Here is a 17,848-nt window from a genome sequence, read left to right as displayed (position 1 = left end):
AACAACCACATGCTGATCTGGCTGCCACCACTTGTTTCACAGTCTCAGTTAATTCAGCCAAGCGTTCCTGAGCAGCCCTGTGCAGGTAAGTCCTTACTACATACATGTCTGAAATGAATTTTAGCTCAAAAAAAAAGTTATACTAATTTTTCTCTTAGAAGTGGCCAGTTACTGAATAAAAGCTGAAAGGAGAGTAAACTATTGAACAGTGGCTTTTTGAATGTAAAGGGGAAGGAGTTCTCTCTCTGATGCAGCAGAAAAGAAGCCCCTCTCACCCCTACAATACTGAATAAAAGCTGAAAGGAGAGTAAACTACTGAACAGTGGCTTTGTGAATGTAAAGTGGAAGGAGTTCTCTCTCTGATGCATTGTGAGACAGCAGAAAAGAAGTCCCTCTCACCCCTACAGGCACTGTTTCTTTTAAACCAGGATGCTGTTAATGTCATTATCAAACCTCTGTGTCTCTGTTTCATGTAAACACTCACTTAAAATGTCGCTTTCCTTTGCAAGACACAGACCCCTTCACAGCTGAGTCTATTGAAATGAACCACTGCACTTAATTCTTTTTTTTCACCCACTATTTTTACCAGCAGTTTTCCATCTCTCCTTTTCCAATTGGCCATCTTCAATAAGTATCCAGGAAAAAAACACATCCAGAAACATCGCTGAATTGCTTAAACATATATGTGCTCTTTATAGTCTTAGGCACATCAGAGTACGAAGTGTGTTAAGTGCAGTAGGCTTGTATTTAATCTTACTTTAATAATTATTGAATTTTAACACTGTTAAAATATCATTGCTGTTTTGTGCACTTTGTGTTCTGAAGTACTCTGAGCAGACCAGCAGTCAGAGTGTGTTTTGGTTCAGTGTGTGCATTCCTTCAGCTTTAGTAAAGCTGCTCTGAATGTTTGAGGTCGAGTCAGGATCAGACTGGAACCTAACAGGATGGATTTTTCTCTTCTGATTTTCCCTGTCAGTATTGGATGATATTGTCTTGTAGAAAGATACTTTAGATAGTATTGTTAGATGCTTTAGGTAGTGGTAGGCGTGAAGCTGTGACTGTATATTTAATGTGGAGGAACTAGGCATTAATTTTGCCCTGTAGTGGACTTTGCAGTGTGGCGAGATAGAGATTCTGGGCTCTGTGTCCACGGGATTTTCTTGAAGGGAACAGGACATTCCTTTCAGCAGAGTTGTGCTGGGCCACATCTGAGCAGAGCAGAACTGGGCACCTTCTTGGCAAGAAACAAACGCAGAGGAGAGGGAAGATAAAGGGGGAAAGTGCTGATGGCACCAGTTAATGAAGGCACAGAGTGACTGTGACAGATCAGCGGGTGGCACAGTACAGACATGAATGGAAAGAGAATAAGTGGAAGTATTTCTGGAGGGAGGCAGAGAGTGCTGTTTATTACACGTTACAGGGTGGAAATAAGAAAGATGTTTTGGATTAGAAGCTCCTGAGTCCTGGATTGGAGGTGGTGGAAGCATCGGCTGCCAGGGCTTCCAGCGGCACCTTCACAGCGAGGATGCGCAGCCGGGCGAGAACGTCGTGTCTGCCGAGCAGAGGGACCGCGTGGCCTCGCTGACAGCTCCGGCCTGTCCTCTGAAGCAATCAGCTTCCAGCCTCAGCAAAAGAATTTAATACTTTATTGAAGAAACAGGCTTTAAATGGTGCCATTGGTCTGTGAGCCAGGCGCAGACCTTTGCCCAGCGTCAGCTTCCCTCACGTAGCAAATCTCGCCGTTGGTTTGGTCAGTGGGGGGGATATCCCTGGATTAATTAATTTCTGTAGGCCAGGCTCCGTTATGGGGTGTTCTCAGCTTGGCCTGTCGTGACGGTGGTAACTGCACATCTGGATACCATCAGGAGTTGTTGTCTTCCACTGTTTGCTCAAATCACTGACTTTTGAAGTTCTTGTTTTTATCGCTATGCAGCCAAGTGTCGTTCAGATGATCCATCTGCACTGCACGCCTGGATTCCAAGCCCCCTCCTTGTTTTCCTTCAATAACTTCCCTTTGCATAAGATGTTGGCTCTGTGTAGCACCTTTCTGTGACTAAGCTGTACTGTTTTATTAACATCAGCTTGAAATTTGCCTTTTTCCCATGTCTCCAACAGAACATCCTTTTCGGTAGGATCCTGGAAAACTCATCTGGCATCTACCCTCAATGAAACATCCAGAGCACAGATTTCTGTGGCTTGATTTAGCAAGGCAACATCTGCTGACAGCAGTAATAAACCATACCAGCTGCTGGAGTATATCACACTTATTCCCTCCTGACACGTTTCAGATTAATTTTTGCCAAAGAACACTTTAATATACAATTTACCCTCCTTTCTCTTTTTTGCCTGTATTTACATTCTGCAACTAGTTGGCAAAGCAAGCTTGGACTGAGGGCAAAACTTATAAAAAGCCAAGTTAATTAGAAGACCAACTAAATTGTTTTTCCAAAATATAATTTATGTTTATGAGCATATATCTGCAGATTAGAATATAACCTAAAACGGGAAGCTAACAGAGATTATCCTAGGTGTTTGCACCTTCAGGCTGTGAATTTTGGCCCTATACAGGTATTATTAATAAAAAGTCCAAAGTACTTTTCCATTTGGAAGGGACCCATCTCTTTCTAATGTTGTGCAACCCAGTCGTGTTGGTTTGGGTGTGCAGCAGCTGCAGAAGCCTTCCTCAGAGCGCTGGAGCTGACCCAGGACACAGTCAGGGTTCCATCAGTTTTTTCACTGAGTCTTAGACACTCTGAACTTCCTTCACAGAGATCAGAAACACCAGCAAGACTAAGACATTGTTTTTATTATTTATTTTAGTTTGAGAATTTCCAGTGAAATTTACAAAGGTACATTAACTAAATCAGAGTTTGCCAAGGTGAGATTTCAAAACAAAATGCATCAGCTTGGACAACAAAGGAACAGAGTGCTCTAATGAGAGAGAGAGAGAAGGAAAATCTTCTCAGGGAGAGTGGAGAAGGCACAAAGCGGGGTCTGCTCTTGCCCTCATGGAAGTTGTGTCGTGGACTTTTGTGGGTAGAGGATTTGGCCTCTTATTTAAGCATCGTTTGAAAGATTCTGAAAGTGGGAACTTCAGGCTGTCGGTAATTCATCCCTGGGTGCGTTAAGAGAAAGAATAACCAGCAGCACAACCACATGTAGGCATTAGTTATGTTCTTCCTACCATCCTTGTTTGACCTTCCAGGATAGTCACAGCCACGTACCAGAGAGCAGGTCTGAGGCAGGTCCCTGCTCGTCCTTGGGCAGATACTGTGTCACCGATGCTGCTGCTTGCACCTCTGTCCTCTGGTAAGAGCACAGGGCTGCTCTGGTCCCAGGGTGCCACAATGGGAAGTTTACTGCACAGTTTATTTACTGCAAACACCTGGAAAATGCACTAGATTGGTTTGCTGAAGCATGAGACAGTGGGAAGAACAAGCTCTACGCCGGTGGCAGATCATTGCTGTGCTACCATCAGCTGCACTGTGTTGTGGTTCCGTTGAACTGAGTGGGTTTGATGGCTGTTATAGTCCTGTCGCAGGGTCTTGCTACACCCTCAGCAATACTTGTTTGTGAAATTATTGAATGACCTCTGGTTCTGTCACCTACCAGACTATTAATGCCCCTTTACTGACACGTGAGCTGAAATACATTGGTCCATCCCGGCCCCTCCAGAGTGTATCACTGCGACAGCAGCTTGTGTGGAGATTTCATTCAGGCACAAAGCACAAGCTGAATGTTGCATCTTGCTCCTCTGACAAGTTCAGAGAGATGAGGATGTATTCCCTCCATCCTCAGGTTATTCCGTTGTTTCCTCTCAGTACTTCTCTGTTCTTCTCATCTCCAAAATCTCTTTCTCTGCAGCCCTTGCCATCTGGAACAGCTTCTCTGTTCCTCTGCGGCTCATCAACTTTCCATTTATTTGCAGTTTTCAACTGACAAGATGTTGCCTGTGTTGCTGATGTCTCTTGATTTTTTTCCTCTCTTATTGGCCTTCTGACTAGGTATTTGGCTTGTTGGAAGGTAATTGCACCGTGGGCTGTAATGGATAGCACATTGTCTTGAGTTGTTGCCTGCTGGGATTCAGTGTCTGTAAGTGGCTGGAGGAGTCTCAGACTTCCAAAGAGCGCTGTTTGCACAAAGGCGTTACGCCCCTGTATTGCTGAGTGGGTGGGTGTGTTTGTCCCTGATAAAAGATTGGCTCCTGCTGTTCATCTTCACTAGCAGCAAGAGGAGGAGGGAGCTGGGGCTCCCTTCAGCTTCAGCAGAAGGAGGGAGAAGCCCATTTGCTGTTAGAAATGGGCAAACAGGACTTCAGTTACATTTTTCTCCCCATTTTTTGCACAGTGGCTCTGAAGCTGAGCTGTGCGAGCTCCATGTCTGTTGCAGGGCTTGGATATGTTGTTACAGCAGCTGTTGTGCTTTCAGCTGTGGTAAGTGATTAACGTCACAATTAAACGTTGAAAAACTTATGTTTTTCAATTACTTGCGAGTCACGCTTTCTTTTCACTCTCTGTAAGAAATTTGTCCAATTTCCTAGTGGGAATTTGGGAGTAACGAAGTTAGGCTGACTGGAATCATGGTGATAAAGTGAATTGTTTTCCATCTTTCTCTGATACCTGATTTCAGCTTAGGAATCACTCCGGTAGCTGACTTGTTATTTTGCTTTCTACTTTGTAACATTCTTTATTTCTGCCTTGAAAGCTAAGCCTGTTGTACTTTTATCCATCGGCTACTGTGAACTATCTTCTTTGTCCAAATACTGGATGCTTCTAATATAACATTTTAATGTTTCCTTCCCTGTTTTCTGATCCCACTCAAAGGCATGCTGTGATACACGGACAAACTTCCTTTGCTGATACGACAGAAATGTTTTCTTTGCTTTCAGTATTACCAAAGTGAATTCTTTTATAATATAATTATAGAAAAGTGTTTGCTATGCTTGTTAGAAGAATGGATTGCATATTGTTAATACATTGCATTAGTATGAAATACACGTGTTAAACCCAAATTGCAGTGTCCTTAGGGCAGCGTGCTGTGTGCATAAGGAAGCAGGTACACAGAAGTACTGAGGTAACTCATCAGAACAGAAGAGATACGAGAAACCTGTTAATTATCAAACCCTTCGATGCTATTCACAACATTTTCCAGAAAGAGCTGGGTAAGGTAACACAGGTTTTAGGAAAACTGTAAATAATGTTTGTGCAACATCTGTAGTTACAAGGAGTTTATTTCCTACAGTCTTGAATGGCCCTCAGCATTTGTAGGAAAGAATAGTCAGCAAAGGGATTAGTCTTTCACTTAATGTGCCGTATCAAAAAGCTATAGATTAGTGAAGAAAATATGTAGAGTAAAATCAGGAGAGGTAGACAAAAAACAGAGGAAGGAGTAAGTCAGGAATAAGACAGGAAGTAGAGTTGATTTGAAGTGAAAATTAACAGTTCTCAATTCAGAGACACCCTCCACACACACACTTTTTGATTTTCCTTCAAAATTCAGTGCAAGAGAAAAAAGGAAACTTCCCTCTTGCTGCCTGGAACAGTAGTTGAGAGATCAGAAGCAATGTAATTTAAACACGTGCTTCCTTATACTCTGCATGTTGAGTAACTGTCTTTGTCTCACCCCTAGCCTGTCAGCATGGTGGAACACGCTGAGTTTTCGAAGGCTGGGAAGGAACCTGGCCTTCAGATTTGGAGAATCGAGAAATTTGATTTGGTACCAGTGCCAAAAAATCTGTATGGAGACTTCTTCACAGGAGATTCCTACCTGGTGCTGAACACCATCAAACAGCGCAGTGGGAACCTGCAGTACGACTTGCATTTCTGGTTAGGTAAGTGTGAGGGGAGTGTCCTTGCTGAACCAGGAGCTCACAGTGAACTCTGTTCCTCTCACTGCACCAGCCTTGTCCTGCAAGTGTTACCCAAGGAAATACAAAGCAGAACTGGCAGTACAGCGAGAATGCAATTTGGGGTGCACACATGTTTGAAATTGTTTCTGCAGTACTGAGTGCAGCCATCCCTGTACCTAGAAATAGATTTTTCTGATCAAGGTGACAAAGTCCCTGTTCTCCAGAGGCATACAGAGAAAAAAGATCTCAGATAAAAGGGGCAGCTGAGCTCCTTTCTATTTGAAAGGATGGAGGCCAGTTGTTATCCTCCTGACTCAATGGGTGGGACTTTTTCCCCCTGAAGTTCAGACCTCCTAACTGTCCTTCTGCTGTAAATATCACTGAGTAAATGGCAAGGTCTCTCCACATCCTGTAAAACTGAGACTCTTTGACTAAAGCTACATGAGACACTTGCATGCTGGCTTGTCCTATCTGCCATCTTTCAATAGGTTTTCCACACCAGAGAGCTCCAGAGAGGCAAACTGCTGTGGAACTGGTGCACCATTATGTCCTGGGTTTTGATACTATCACACCTTAGTATCTCCAGCCTTGCTAAAGCCTGATAATGCCTTCCTGCAGACTGATCTGTCTGCATGTTTGCTCCACAGCAAGTTCTCTTCCAGGACAGGGCGAAATGGCAAAAGAAAAGTGAATGATACCTATCAAAGAGACAGCTGTGAAGCAGTTACGATGGTATTGTAACCTGCCAGAGAAATACTCAGTTTATGCTGCTGTTTGGGGTTATTATTAGAAACGTTTGGAAATGGCTGTTCTGCAGACCTTTCTGGAAACTCAACTTCCCAGTAATCTGCTTTCTCCCTTGCGCAGCTGAACGTAGAGGCAGAAACCCTGCGTTCCCTCCAAGCTGTTGCCTTTTCATTTCTTAGGAGATGAAAGCTCTCAAGATGAGCGTGGGGCAGCTGCCATATTCACTGTCCAGATGGATGACTACCTTCAAGGGAAGGCTGTTCAGCATCGCGAAGTGCAAGGCCATGAGTCCTCAACTTTCCTGGGCTACTTCAAATCGGGCATCAAGTACAAGGTGGGTGCTGACTGGGTCTTTATAATACCAGGCTGAGTCAAGTTTGCAAAAAATGGCATCCTGCCCCCTGCCCAGTTCTCAGAAGAATGAGAACTGCCCTTTTTCCAGTTGCTTAAAAACCGTTCTCAGCCAGATGTTTTCAGTGAGTTGGAACTGACAGGGTGGAGAACAGCACATCCCAGTGGGAGAGCTTTGGCTGAATTAATAATACACAAGCAAAACCCCAGGAAATTTTAGGAATCAAGGTTTTGTTTTTCTTCGAGAAGCAGAGGAAAGAATAGTCCCAAAAGGTCTGGAATGAATTTTAGAAACAGCAATCTGAGTTAACGGGAAACGCCTGCGCACTAGATTTCATTTCTCCCCACTTACATAACAGTGTTTGACCTTCCCAGTCTCTTTTCCTGTGCTTAGCCCACCCCTTAGCCTATGTAATGTTTTGGTAACGTAGATGAATAGTAGCAGGAGTTACTCTTCCATGCCATTGCAGTGAAATGGGGTAGAAGAAGTACAAATACACGGTCAAAACCAGTTATGTTTGTTAAGAATCTACTGGCCAATTTATATCAGCTCAAGTGCTTGCAAAGTGCTTATGTTTCATCATGGCTAAGACTTTCCTAGTCTTTCTGTTTTGCTTATTTCCCACTCATTTGTTGTTCTTTCAATTCATTTGAATTCAGTTATGGGGTTTTTTTGAGGATAACTGACATGAGTCCTGTTTCCTACATTGTTAAGTAATTCCACGTATCTCTTTATCAGCAGAGAAGGTGAATCCTGAGGTTGGGGTAATTTCTGGTTGGCAGGACACATAATACACACGGAAATATACTCTTCACCCCACCAGTCCTAGTGAATCCTGTTAATATCTCAACTTACTGTGATCTTCTTCAAATACAGTACTGGATTGTGTCAGTGTCCCTTAGGCGCTATGCGAGTGGATAGCTGGGATGTGTCGATAGATGGATGACGTACAGGAGCCCAGCCAGGCTGAACTATCTCTCTCTGCAGGCTGCTGCTGACCCTCTTTCCTGTGAGAGGCAAAACCTGCTCACTGACAGCAAACCAGTAGGATTTTATTTTTTTCTGAAGCAACAGCACAAGTGTGAATTGTTGTTCCTTGGTTTTCCCTTAGGCTGGCGGCGTGGCTTCTGGCTTCAGACACGTTGTTCCCAATGAAGTCACCATGCAGAGGCTTCTGCAGGTCAAAGGCAGGCGAGTAGTCCGAGCGACGGAGGTCCCGGTGACCTGGGACAGCTTCAACACAGGGGACTGTTTCATCCTTGACCTTGGCAGTGTAAGTACCATGTAAAAGACAGGTTTAGCAGACTTTCAGGGGCAGGAGGTATCTGATTAGTTCACATAAGGACTTTTTTCCCCACTCTGTTGGAGCTATCTCAAGTGTTGAGCATTCTGAAACACTGTTTAGCGAGTGTAACATCTCTCAGTCCTGGCCATACTGCCATCTGGTCCAGATGGTCTCTATCTAGAGGGGGTTGCTTTGCTCTAACAGCTGTACGGTCTTTCTTTGTTCCCTCAGAACATCTTTCAGTGGTGTGGCTCCAACAGCAACCGCCAAGAACGGCTGAAGGCCACTGTGCTGGCCAAGGGGATTCGGGACAACGAGCGGAACGGTCGCGCCAGGGTCTATGTTTCGGAGGAAGGATCAGAGAGGGAGGAAATGCTTCAGGTTATTTGCTTTGTCCATTTGTCTGTGCTGGAGTGGGAAGGGTGGTGTATGGAAGAGTGGGTGGGAAGAGGCTCCGTAGTGTCTGTCTGTACATATGAAGTTAATGGTATAAACACTCAGTTCAGCGCAGACGTGGTCCTCTGCATGGCTGGGACATCAGAGTATATTTTCATTGTTATTGATCTACAAGTTTCTTCTACTTGTTCTGGTGGCTGGAGTATCTGGGGAACAGAGATCCTCTTGGATTGGCTGGTAATGTTGTTTCTGTCTCTCACAGGTCCTGGGACCAAAGCCCAGTTTGCCACCAGGAGCTTCTGATGACACCAGAACTGATACGGCCAACAGAAAGCTGGCAAAACTCTATAAGGTAACAAGAAACCCTGACAAATAGCTTTGTGCAGAATGGAGTGATCTTTGTGCGATGATGTGGAGCTGGAACAGCAGAGAGGAGCTGCTCTGAGTCCTGTTTCTGCCTCACTCTGCTGTTAGCTTTTTATGAAGTTTATATGTGAACCTTGGTTACTACACTGCATACCCACATGCTTTTATTGTCTTTATCGCCACTTTTGACCGTAGGGAGACAGCTGGGACTTTCCAGGAATTTTTGAGGGAAAGGCAGAGTGTGAAAGAAATGGGGAAAAAAGGGAGTTTTCCTTTCTGTTATCAGGAATGTGTTAGGAAGATCACAGGAAAGAACTAGAAATAGTGAGCCTGAGAACCAGGATCTACCCCTTTCTACATCCAGTGAGCATGAGGAAGCAACGATTTGGAAGGTCACATTTGCCATCAGCTAGTGTAAGTGTAGGAGAATGTCCAAGACTTTTTGGGAGGAATCTTCTCCACGCAGTCTCTGGTGCTGATGTGGTGAATATTGCCCAGATGGTTTGCAATGTGGACCTTTATCCATCAGTAAGTACAAGAACTCAGACTGTTAAACCCACTTGACACAGGGAGGCTTATTCACAGCCTGTCCCCTGCAGTTCTGGGGTGCAGCTGGTTTGCTTTAGAAGATATTTCTTTGGCTGCTTGTGCACCAAGGATATTTACCATTTTGGATCAAATTCTCTTTGGCCCCAGCAGTATCTGCTTTGCTAGAAGTTCTTGAAATCTTCAGAGTAAGTGTTATGTTTTTGTCATACTGTTGCTGTGTCAAAGGTATCCCGTTTGGAAAACAATAGTGCCTGAAGCAGCCAACCATTCAAATTCATTTCCCTTCCACTCCCTGAGTTTTGGAGTATCGCCATGAAGCTGTCAGGGAACAGATGATGCCGTATCTAATCTCCGTGCTGTGTTATCACAGGTCTCCAATGGGGCTGGGAACATGGCAGTCTCCCTGGTGGCAGATGAGAACCCCTTCTCCCAGGCAGCCCTGGGTACAGATGACTGCTTCATTCTGGACCATGGCACAGACGGAAAGATCTTTGTTTGGAAAGGTACCATAGTGATGCAGTTGAAGCTGATTTTGCAAGCACGGGAGCTTCACCCCATTACCAATCCCTGTTTCTTTCAAGCTGAGTAGGGGAGCATAGGCTTGATGGTGGTGGTGCTCTTCAGGGAGAGTTCAGATAGCATTAGCAATCTCCAAAAAGCTCTCTCATCTGAAATGTCACATGCTGAGGTACAGGGTCTTTAGTGTAGAGGATTAAAGGGAGGGTCCTGGGATTAAACTCATATCATAAGTAGAAAGGTAATTGTGCTGTCTCAGCCATCACAAAAGGCATCAAAGAGATAGAACAGTTGTCATTTGCTGTTTAGCATCATCTAGCTGCAAGCTGGGCCCTTATACAGTTGCAAAAGGTAGAAGTACCTGGGGCAGTTTATTCTCTGAGTGTGCAGAACTTTTTGAAAGTTGACCTCTTTTCTCTCCATTTTCATTAAAAGGCAAGAGTGCCAACTCTGAAGAGAAGAAGGCAGCACTGAAAACAGCTTCTGAGTTTATTGATAAGATGGGTTATCCAAAACACACCCAGGTAAGGACATGCAGCCCACATACAGCCAACCCCCAGGCACCACTGGGGTTACTTTTGTGCCACACAGGCCATGGACTTGAGAGCATGGCTTGTATGAAGTGCCACTCACAGTCCTTCAAGTAGCTCCTGTTTTGGGTGGTCTGCTCTTCTGCAGGGAGATACTGCAGTGTTGCTCCTGGGCTGGCAGTGTCCTTAAAATACCATTTATCCCAACACAACCAGTGTTTAACATTTCTTCCTCTCGGATACTTTTTCACCTTTTCCATGGTGTTCTTGAAAGAGTGAAAAAGAGGTGGTGTAGATAAACCTGCCCTTCTTGTTCTGAGGGGGATTATTCTAAAGGCTTAACAACCTTTCAGCCTTCCTTAGAACTCACCTGAGGCTGACTCTGCATCCCATAGTATCCTGAGATCCATACCTTTGGTTGTGATAGTATGGACCTTCTCGGTGTAGTTAGAGGCTCAAAGACTGAATAACACTGGCTTGAAAGAAACAGATCCCTTCAAACTAGTGACCACAAGGAGCAAACAGATAATTTGTCATGTGCCTCTTGGAGAAGATCTGCCGGGTGTGGTGACAGCTGGAGGTGCTATTGGTTGCTGGGTCTCTGATAACGGCGTCAGTGAGTCCTGATGTTGGTCTTAATGCTGTGTCTTGCACCGAGCACTTGGCTGCTGTGATCTCAGAACTGTACCGGGCAGTTCTGCGTCAGCCTGAGCCCAGGGCTCACGTGAAGCAAGGAGCAGCCAGAGCTGGAGCTGTGTGGGATGGGAGCCAGGCTGCTCCTGATGGGCTGGTTCATTTGTTTCAGGTCCAAGTCCTCCCTGAGAGTGGTGAGACACCTTTGTTTAAGCAATTCTTCAAGAACTGGCGGGACAAGGACCAGACAGAAGGACTGGGGCAGGCGTACGTCTCTGGTCACGTTGCCAAGATCGAGAAGGTACCTTTTGATGCTGCCACTCTGCACACCTCCAAGGCCATGGCTGCCCAGCACGGGATGGAGGATGACGGCTCTGGCAGGAAACAGGTGAGCAGCATCAGAATCCCTTTGGGAAGGTTTCCAGAATTTTCTTTGCTATTTGATGGTTTTCCTGCAAGAGCAGTGAGTCAGGTGGAGGCCTGAGAATCTTCAGCACTGCAGTTTCGTAAATGCTGGGGGAATTTTTAACACCAGCAATACCAGCAGGGTTTTGAGAGCTCTGCAACTGAGCGGTGTAGATGAGCTGTTAATTTTGACCCCAAAATTTCCCTGCTGGCAATGCTTCACCCAGCAGTGTGGACCTGGACATCTTCCTCATTTGTATTCTTCCCTGTTACTCTCGCTGTTGCTATACATGTGTGATGGGTGATTGTCTCAGAGCACCTGTCCTGCATCTGGATTCATGTGCTGAGATCTTGCACCTGTAACTACCAAAACATGAAGTCCTTCACTTCCAGCAACAAAAATGCAAACACTGGGATGTTATTAGTGTTTCTTTCATCACAAATCCCAGTCTGAAAGCAGAACACAGCACTATTTTAGCTACTAAAAAGAAACCCAGCTCTGGCCCAGCTAAAAACCAGGACAGGAGCCTGAAAGCTCCATTCCTGACTGAGAGAAATCGAAACGATCGTGTTGGTACCAGATGGGCATCAGGGCTGGTGGTGCTGCTGGTCCAACTCCCATTTTCTGCAGTGGTTCTGCCAGTGCTGACCAACCCGCTGCAGGTTTGGGAGCTCGCAGCAGGATCAGCTCCATGTGTCCTGCTCCCAGGCGCTGCAGGTTGTGACGCGCCTGCCACACGCCTGTCACACGCCAGGCTCTCAGCGGCCTTCCCAGCAGGTGGGGCTGTGGCCTGCGGGTTCTCAGCCTGAACTGGGGAAGGAAAGGAACTGGAGCTGTGACAGGAAAGTCTGGTTATCCTGCTGTCCCGTGTAACTCAGCTTCTGCTCATCTCCTTTTCTAGATTTGGAGAATAGAAGGCTCAGAGAAAGTGCCAGTGGATCCCTCGACGTACGGCCAGTTCTACGGAGGGGACAGCTATATTATCCTGTACAATTACCAGCACGCTGGGAAACAGGGACAGATTATTTACACTTGGTAAGAAAGTTTTCCTGATACAAGTCAGGAAACACTGGAGCTACCTGGGGCTGAGAGTCCACTTCTTCAAATATGAATCACTGCTGGTTCCCACTTACAGAGGATCCTCAGGGGGATAAAATGTCACACTGGATAATCTTCCCTTGCAGACAAAACACTGCTAGAGGTCTGGAATGTTTTGTTTGAAGTGGGACAGAGAGGGGAATTACTGTGCTAGTGGTTTCTCCCTCTTCCTTTCTCTTCTCCCTCTTCCTTTCTCTTCTCCCTCTTCCTTTCTCTTCTCCCTCTTCCTTTCTCTTCTCCCTCTTCCTTTCTCTTCTCCCTCTTCCTTTCTCTTCTCCCTCTTCCTTTCTCTTCTCCCTCTTCCTTTCTCTTCTCCCTCTTCCTTTCTCCAGAAAGGATGCAGTCTGTAGAGGGGCTGCATGTGTAGTTCCTGATAGCAGTACCAACGGGCGGGGGGTTTTTAACTGGCTGCTGGAAAGATAATGGGAGATAGAGATGAAGATACTAAAGAATCTGTCCTTGTTATCTAGAAAATGTTCTCTCTCCCTCTGTAATCACTGTGTTCCAATGTAGGATAGTGAATTTCTCTTTCATGTTGAATGAAGCGCTGCAGAGGTTTGGTGACAGAAGTTTTTCTTCCCTCCTCTTGATCTCTGTAAGGTGAGGGGGAATGGCTGAAAATAAAACTCAGATTTTTGCCTTGTCTTTCAGGCAAGGTGCTGATTCCACTCAAGATGAAATTGCAACCTCTGCATTCCTCACAGTACAGCTGGATGAGGAGCTGGGAGGCAGCCCTGTGCAGGTAAAAAAACAAACACAACCAACCAACCAACAAAAAAAAAACCCCAAACACTGTGGAAATGGATGAGATAGAGATATAGTTACGTGATACTGGTTGGCAGTGGAGAAACCATCATGTGGTGGCAGCCTGCAGCTGTGGGGTCGGTGTTAGGAGGTGTGTGCCTCACCCACGCTCCAGCTACACTATGCAAGGAAGTTTTTCAAGGGGCCTGTCTGAGCCAGGGGGTTTTTAGGGCTGTTCCTTGTTACCTCTGTACCAGCGGATCGCTCATCAATTACAATGAAATGGTGACTGGTCTGGGTTTGTGCAGGAGGTGATGGCAAAGCTCCTGTGACCAGCTGGGTGCTGTATGGATATTCCAGCTGGAAGGATGGTCGTAAAGGCCATTCCTAGTACATCTTGTGCTGCTCTTCAGCAGCAGCTTCAAACTTACACCAAGTTTCTTTTTCTCTAGAAACGAGTAGTGCAAGGAAAAGAGCCGCCTCATCTGATGAGTATGTTTGGTGGAAAGCCCTTGATTGTGTACAAGGGTGGAACCTCTCGGGAAGGAGGTCAGACAGCCCCTGCAGCAACACGGCTGTTCCAGGTCCGATCCAGCACCTCAGGAGCCACCAGAGCAGTAGAGGTACGTGGAAAGAGCCAACTTGCATGCTGCATGCACGGGCCCTGGTGGGAGCATGACCCCTTGGAACAGAACAAGGGCCAGATCGAGCCCTTGATGTAAACTGATGTAAACTGAAACACGCTTTAAAACCTTCACAAATTGTTAAAAGATTCCTCTTTTCCCGTGGATAAGTAGTGATAATAATTATCTTTTAATTAGTTTATAAATATCACCTTGAATACACTTAAGACCTTTTAAGTCCCCACGAGACGCTGCACCCTGCATACTGTGACACTTTTCAAACACTGTTGAAAACCGTTAGGATCTGGCCATTGTGACTTGTTCTGTGTGACAACAACACTGAAGACAAAAAGTGCTAAATACCAAATATGCAAATAGGGCTTGTGCCAGGACACAGACTGAGGGCCCTGCTCCCTTGGAAGGAAATGCACACAGAAAAACCCCACGCAACAACAGAACGGGTGAAGCAAGAGCAGAGGTTTGGGTCTGCAGCAACTTTCTGAATTCCTGGCCTCGGGGTGGCATGTCCTTGTTGACACAGAGGAAACTGCGTTAATGATTGATCAGGCTCAGCAGCAGGGATGCTGCTTGATAGTCGTGTCCTCAGCAAACTCTTCTGTCTCCTGTCATAACCATAAAGACTGGCAAAATGACAGGCCCAGGCTGTGGGGCCATAGGTCGTGTGTATCTGTAGATTAAACACAAACATTTATTTACTCTTCTCATATGATTAAGTCTGACTTATCAGCCAGATACAGACAAATATACGACATCTCTTACAACCCTTCGTGCTTGTGTGGAATATCGTGTTTGCAGTTCATTCAACGATAGGTACTGATTTTTATTTTGAAGTAACAGGCTCTGTGCAGAGGACAATTACATCTGACACGTGCCATGTTCTTCCTTTTCAGCTGGATCCTGCTGCCAGTCAGCTGAACTCCAACGATGCCTTCGTCCTGAAAACTCCCTCTGCTGCTTACCTTTGGGTTGGCCAAGGAGCCAGCGATGCTGAGAAATCAGGAGCACAAGAGCTGCTGAAGATACTGGGAGCTCGCCCAGTGCAGGTTTCTGAGGGCAGAGAGCCAGGTGAGGGAGGGACAGTGGAGTCTGAGATCATTCCTGTGTAGCTGCACACTCTGTTAATTATTTAATGGATATTTTATTGTCTCCCAGAGAAAGGAAATGTGGACATAGGCACAGAGGGGCTTCTCCAAAGTATCTTCATTATAACAGTGCACTCGTGTTTGCAGGCCCTTGGGACTTTCTGATATAGAAAAGTGTTTCAGGTCCTACCCAAACCATCTGGCTACCGTGGTTTCCATGAACAGTAGAAGCATCAGGATCTCTTTCTCTCTTGCAGATAATTTCTGGGCAGCTTTGGGAGGAAAAGCTCCTTACCGTACCTCTCCCCGGCTGAAGGACAAGAAGATGGATGCTCACCCCCCTCGTCTCTTTGCGTGTTCCAACAAGAGCGGACGCTTCATTGTGAGTATCTAAGACGAAAGTCAATTAATTCAGCATCTGTCTGACAAAGCTGGGAGAAACTTGGTCCCAGTCTGCTCGGAGCCAGCCAACAGGCTGTTACACCTCATCTTCCTCCGAGGACTTGCCTCGGCACCAGTTTTCTGTGGAGACAGCAGCTGGTTCTGTTCCGCTGTTGTGTCAGCACAGCAGCTTTCTGAAATCAGACTGCTCCTGCCCTGATTAGCAGCTGCCATTCAGACTCCGCAGATTTTAACTCGTGGATCTTTCAGGTAAAAGGGGCAGCGTTACAAGTCTTGGGCATGAGTGAAAGACACTGTCTCTGGGTAGACAAGAGGCTGATTTTGTGTTCTGTGATCTAGCAACACCTCTGTGACACAGCTCGAGTTGCACGGTCAGATACTGTGCCCCTGTCCAGCTTAATGCATCTCACTGACCAGAGCTGAAACTTAAGAACCTCTGTGAACTGGATTTCTCCTGTGAAGAAGGTGCAATGGTGCTTGAAGCACATGCTCATCCTCACCTTCTGTTCTGCAGATTGAAGAAGTTCCTGGAGATCTGACTCAGGATGACCTGGCTACAGATGATGTTATGCTCCTTGACACGTGGGATCAGGTATGGCACATCTACCTGGTGACAAGGGGAGCAGAGAGGCACAAATTGGCTCTAGATTGAGACCCAAATTACAACAGCTGGAAGAGCTGTTGTATGAAATGAGTCCTGTCATCTTCAGGCCTGAGAACAAATCACTTTGTTAGTGACACTGAAGAGAACTTACATCCAGAACTTGAGAGTTAGTGCCCTGCCACTGCTTTGGTTAGCTAAAGGGCTGCAGAAAACAGGCTGTCGTGTATCACACGTACTCCCCAGTCTGGAAACTCCTCGAGGGCAGCACCCTCGTCCCACCTGGAGAGGACTGGGAACCAGGGGTAGGGTTCAGTGGTTTAAGACACCAACACATTTTCTGTTGTTTTTCAATAACAGACTGTGTGTAAAGCAACCAAAACCCAATTTACAGATGGAATTTCTTGTTTTATGTGAAAATGTTCAAATACCTGCTGGTGTTTCCTGATGTTAAGCTAGTGTAGAATTTGTTCATGTATCTAGAATTCATGCAGATGAAATGCAGTCAGAAAACTTCTCAGTATCTACCAAGAGCTTTAGTCGCAGAGTTCAACAGTCCAGGCACACCAACACCAGGACGTCCTCGTTCTGTGTCACTCTTCACCAAGACTCTGTCTAAGTGCTCCTTCCTTTCATCATGAGATCGAGTGTTGCTGAAATAATTCATGGGTTTTTTTATCTTTAGGTCTTTGTGTGGATTGGGAAAGACGCCCAAGAAGAAGAAAAGACTGAGGCACTGAAATCTGGTAATGTCCCATGTTCCTCTCCAAACTAACCATTTTTGATGTTCCCGCTATCTGGTCATAAGGCAGGTGATTTAATATACTGAGAAACCTGTTCTCATCACAATGTTAAATTCAGTGTTGTGACCAAAGAGATCACATCTCTTGGGAAAGGAGGATCCCTGAGATCAGTGTGCAGTGCCCCTGTGTGGGTAAGTGGGTGCAGGCTGCCACTGGGTTACAGCGTTTTACATCCTAATGTCAGTTTTCTGCAAACCTGTCCATCTCCTACCGGGTGTAGATAAAATCAGAGTGAAAACTTTGTTTGTTTGTTTCAAATGAACAATGTGAACTTGTACCTCTAGCATCCATTTAGCTACAATTAAGCTGTAGCAGCTGGTGCTCCATGAGCTTTCCCTCTGCTCGTGTGCTTTCAGCCAAGCGGTACATTGAAACCGACCCGGCCAGCCGAGATAAGAGGACTCCGGTCACAGTCATCAAGCAAGGGTTTGAGCCACCAACCTTCTCCGGCTGGTTCCTGGGCTGGGACGACGACTACTGGTCTGTGGATCCTCTACAGAGAGCGATGGCAGACGTGGATGTCTAAGTAACACGTTTTCTTTTTTTAAATGGAGCAAGTTTAGTGCCTTCAATGCCTTCAAAAGCTACTTCCTCCAGCAGGATGCACGTTAACAAGGCAGTGATGTTAATAGCCAATTAGCTGTGCAATAATTACCGAAAACAATCATGACCAGTCATTGACCCTACTCCTTGCTTTGATTATATTTAATACAATAAAGCTTGTATGAAATACGTGAAGAATAGAAGTGGTGGGGTTTGTTACACAGAAAATATGAAACAGAACCTGTAGATCCCACGTTTGAACTTACTTGAAACAAATACACCTGAGGAAATTAAACCTTCTTT

General features: G+C 45.6%; 1 protein-coding gene across 1 annotated transcript; it reads left to right on the top strand.

The window, feature by feature from the left end:
• The first annotated feature begins 4,229 nt into the window (after positions 1-4,229).
• On the top strand, positions 4,230-17,835 carry LOC104518699 (gelsolin). Its single transcript, XM_010163738.2, has 17 exons — positions 4,230-4,433; positions 5,629-5,830; positions 6,775-6,929; positions 8,059-8,220; positions 8,464-8,613; positions 8,891-8,980; positions 9,914-10,046; positions 10,495-10,583; positions 11,395-11,610; positions 12,530-12,663; positions 13,378-13,468; positions 13,923-14,093; positions 15,005-15,179; positions 15,454-15,578; positions 16,113-16,190; positions 16,885-16,945; positions 17,359-17,835. Exons 1-17 carry the CDS (start codon positions 4,299-4,301, stop codon positions 17,526-17,528), a joined length of 2,337 nt encoding a protein of 778 aa, XP_010162040.1. The 5' UTR covers positions 4,230-4,298; the 3' UTR covers positions 17,529-17,835.
• Positions 17,836-17,848: the final 13 nt, after the last annotated feature.

This window comes from Antrostomus carolinensis, unplaced genomic scaffold (genome assembly GCF_000700745.2).
Source record: "Antrostomus carolinensis isolate BGI_N321 unplaced genomic scaffold, ASM70074v2 scaffold34162, whole genome shotgun sequence".
In the NCBI taxonomy this organism is placed as follows: Eukaryota; Metazoa; Chordata; class Aves; order Caprimulgiformes; family Caprimulgidae; genus Antrostomus; species Antrostomus carolinensis.
Note: the sequence above shows the minus strand (reverse complement) of the source record. Positions and strands in the feature narration are given on the sequence as shown.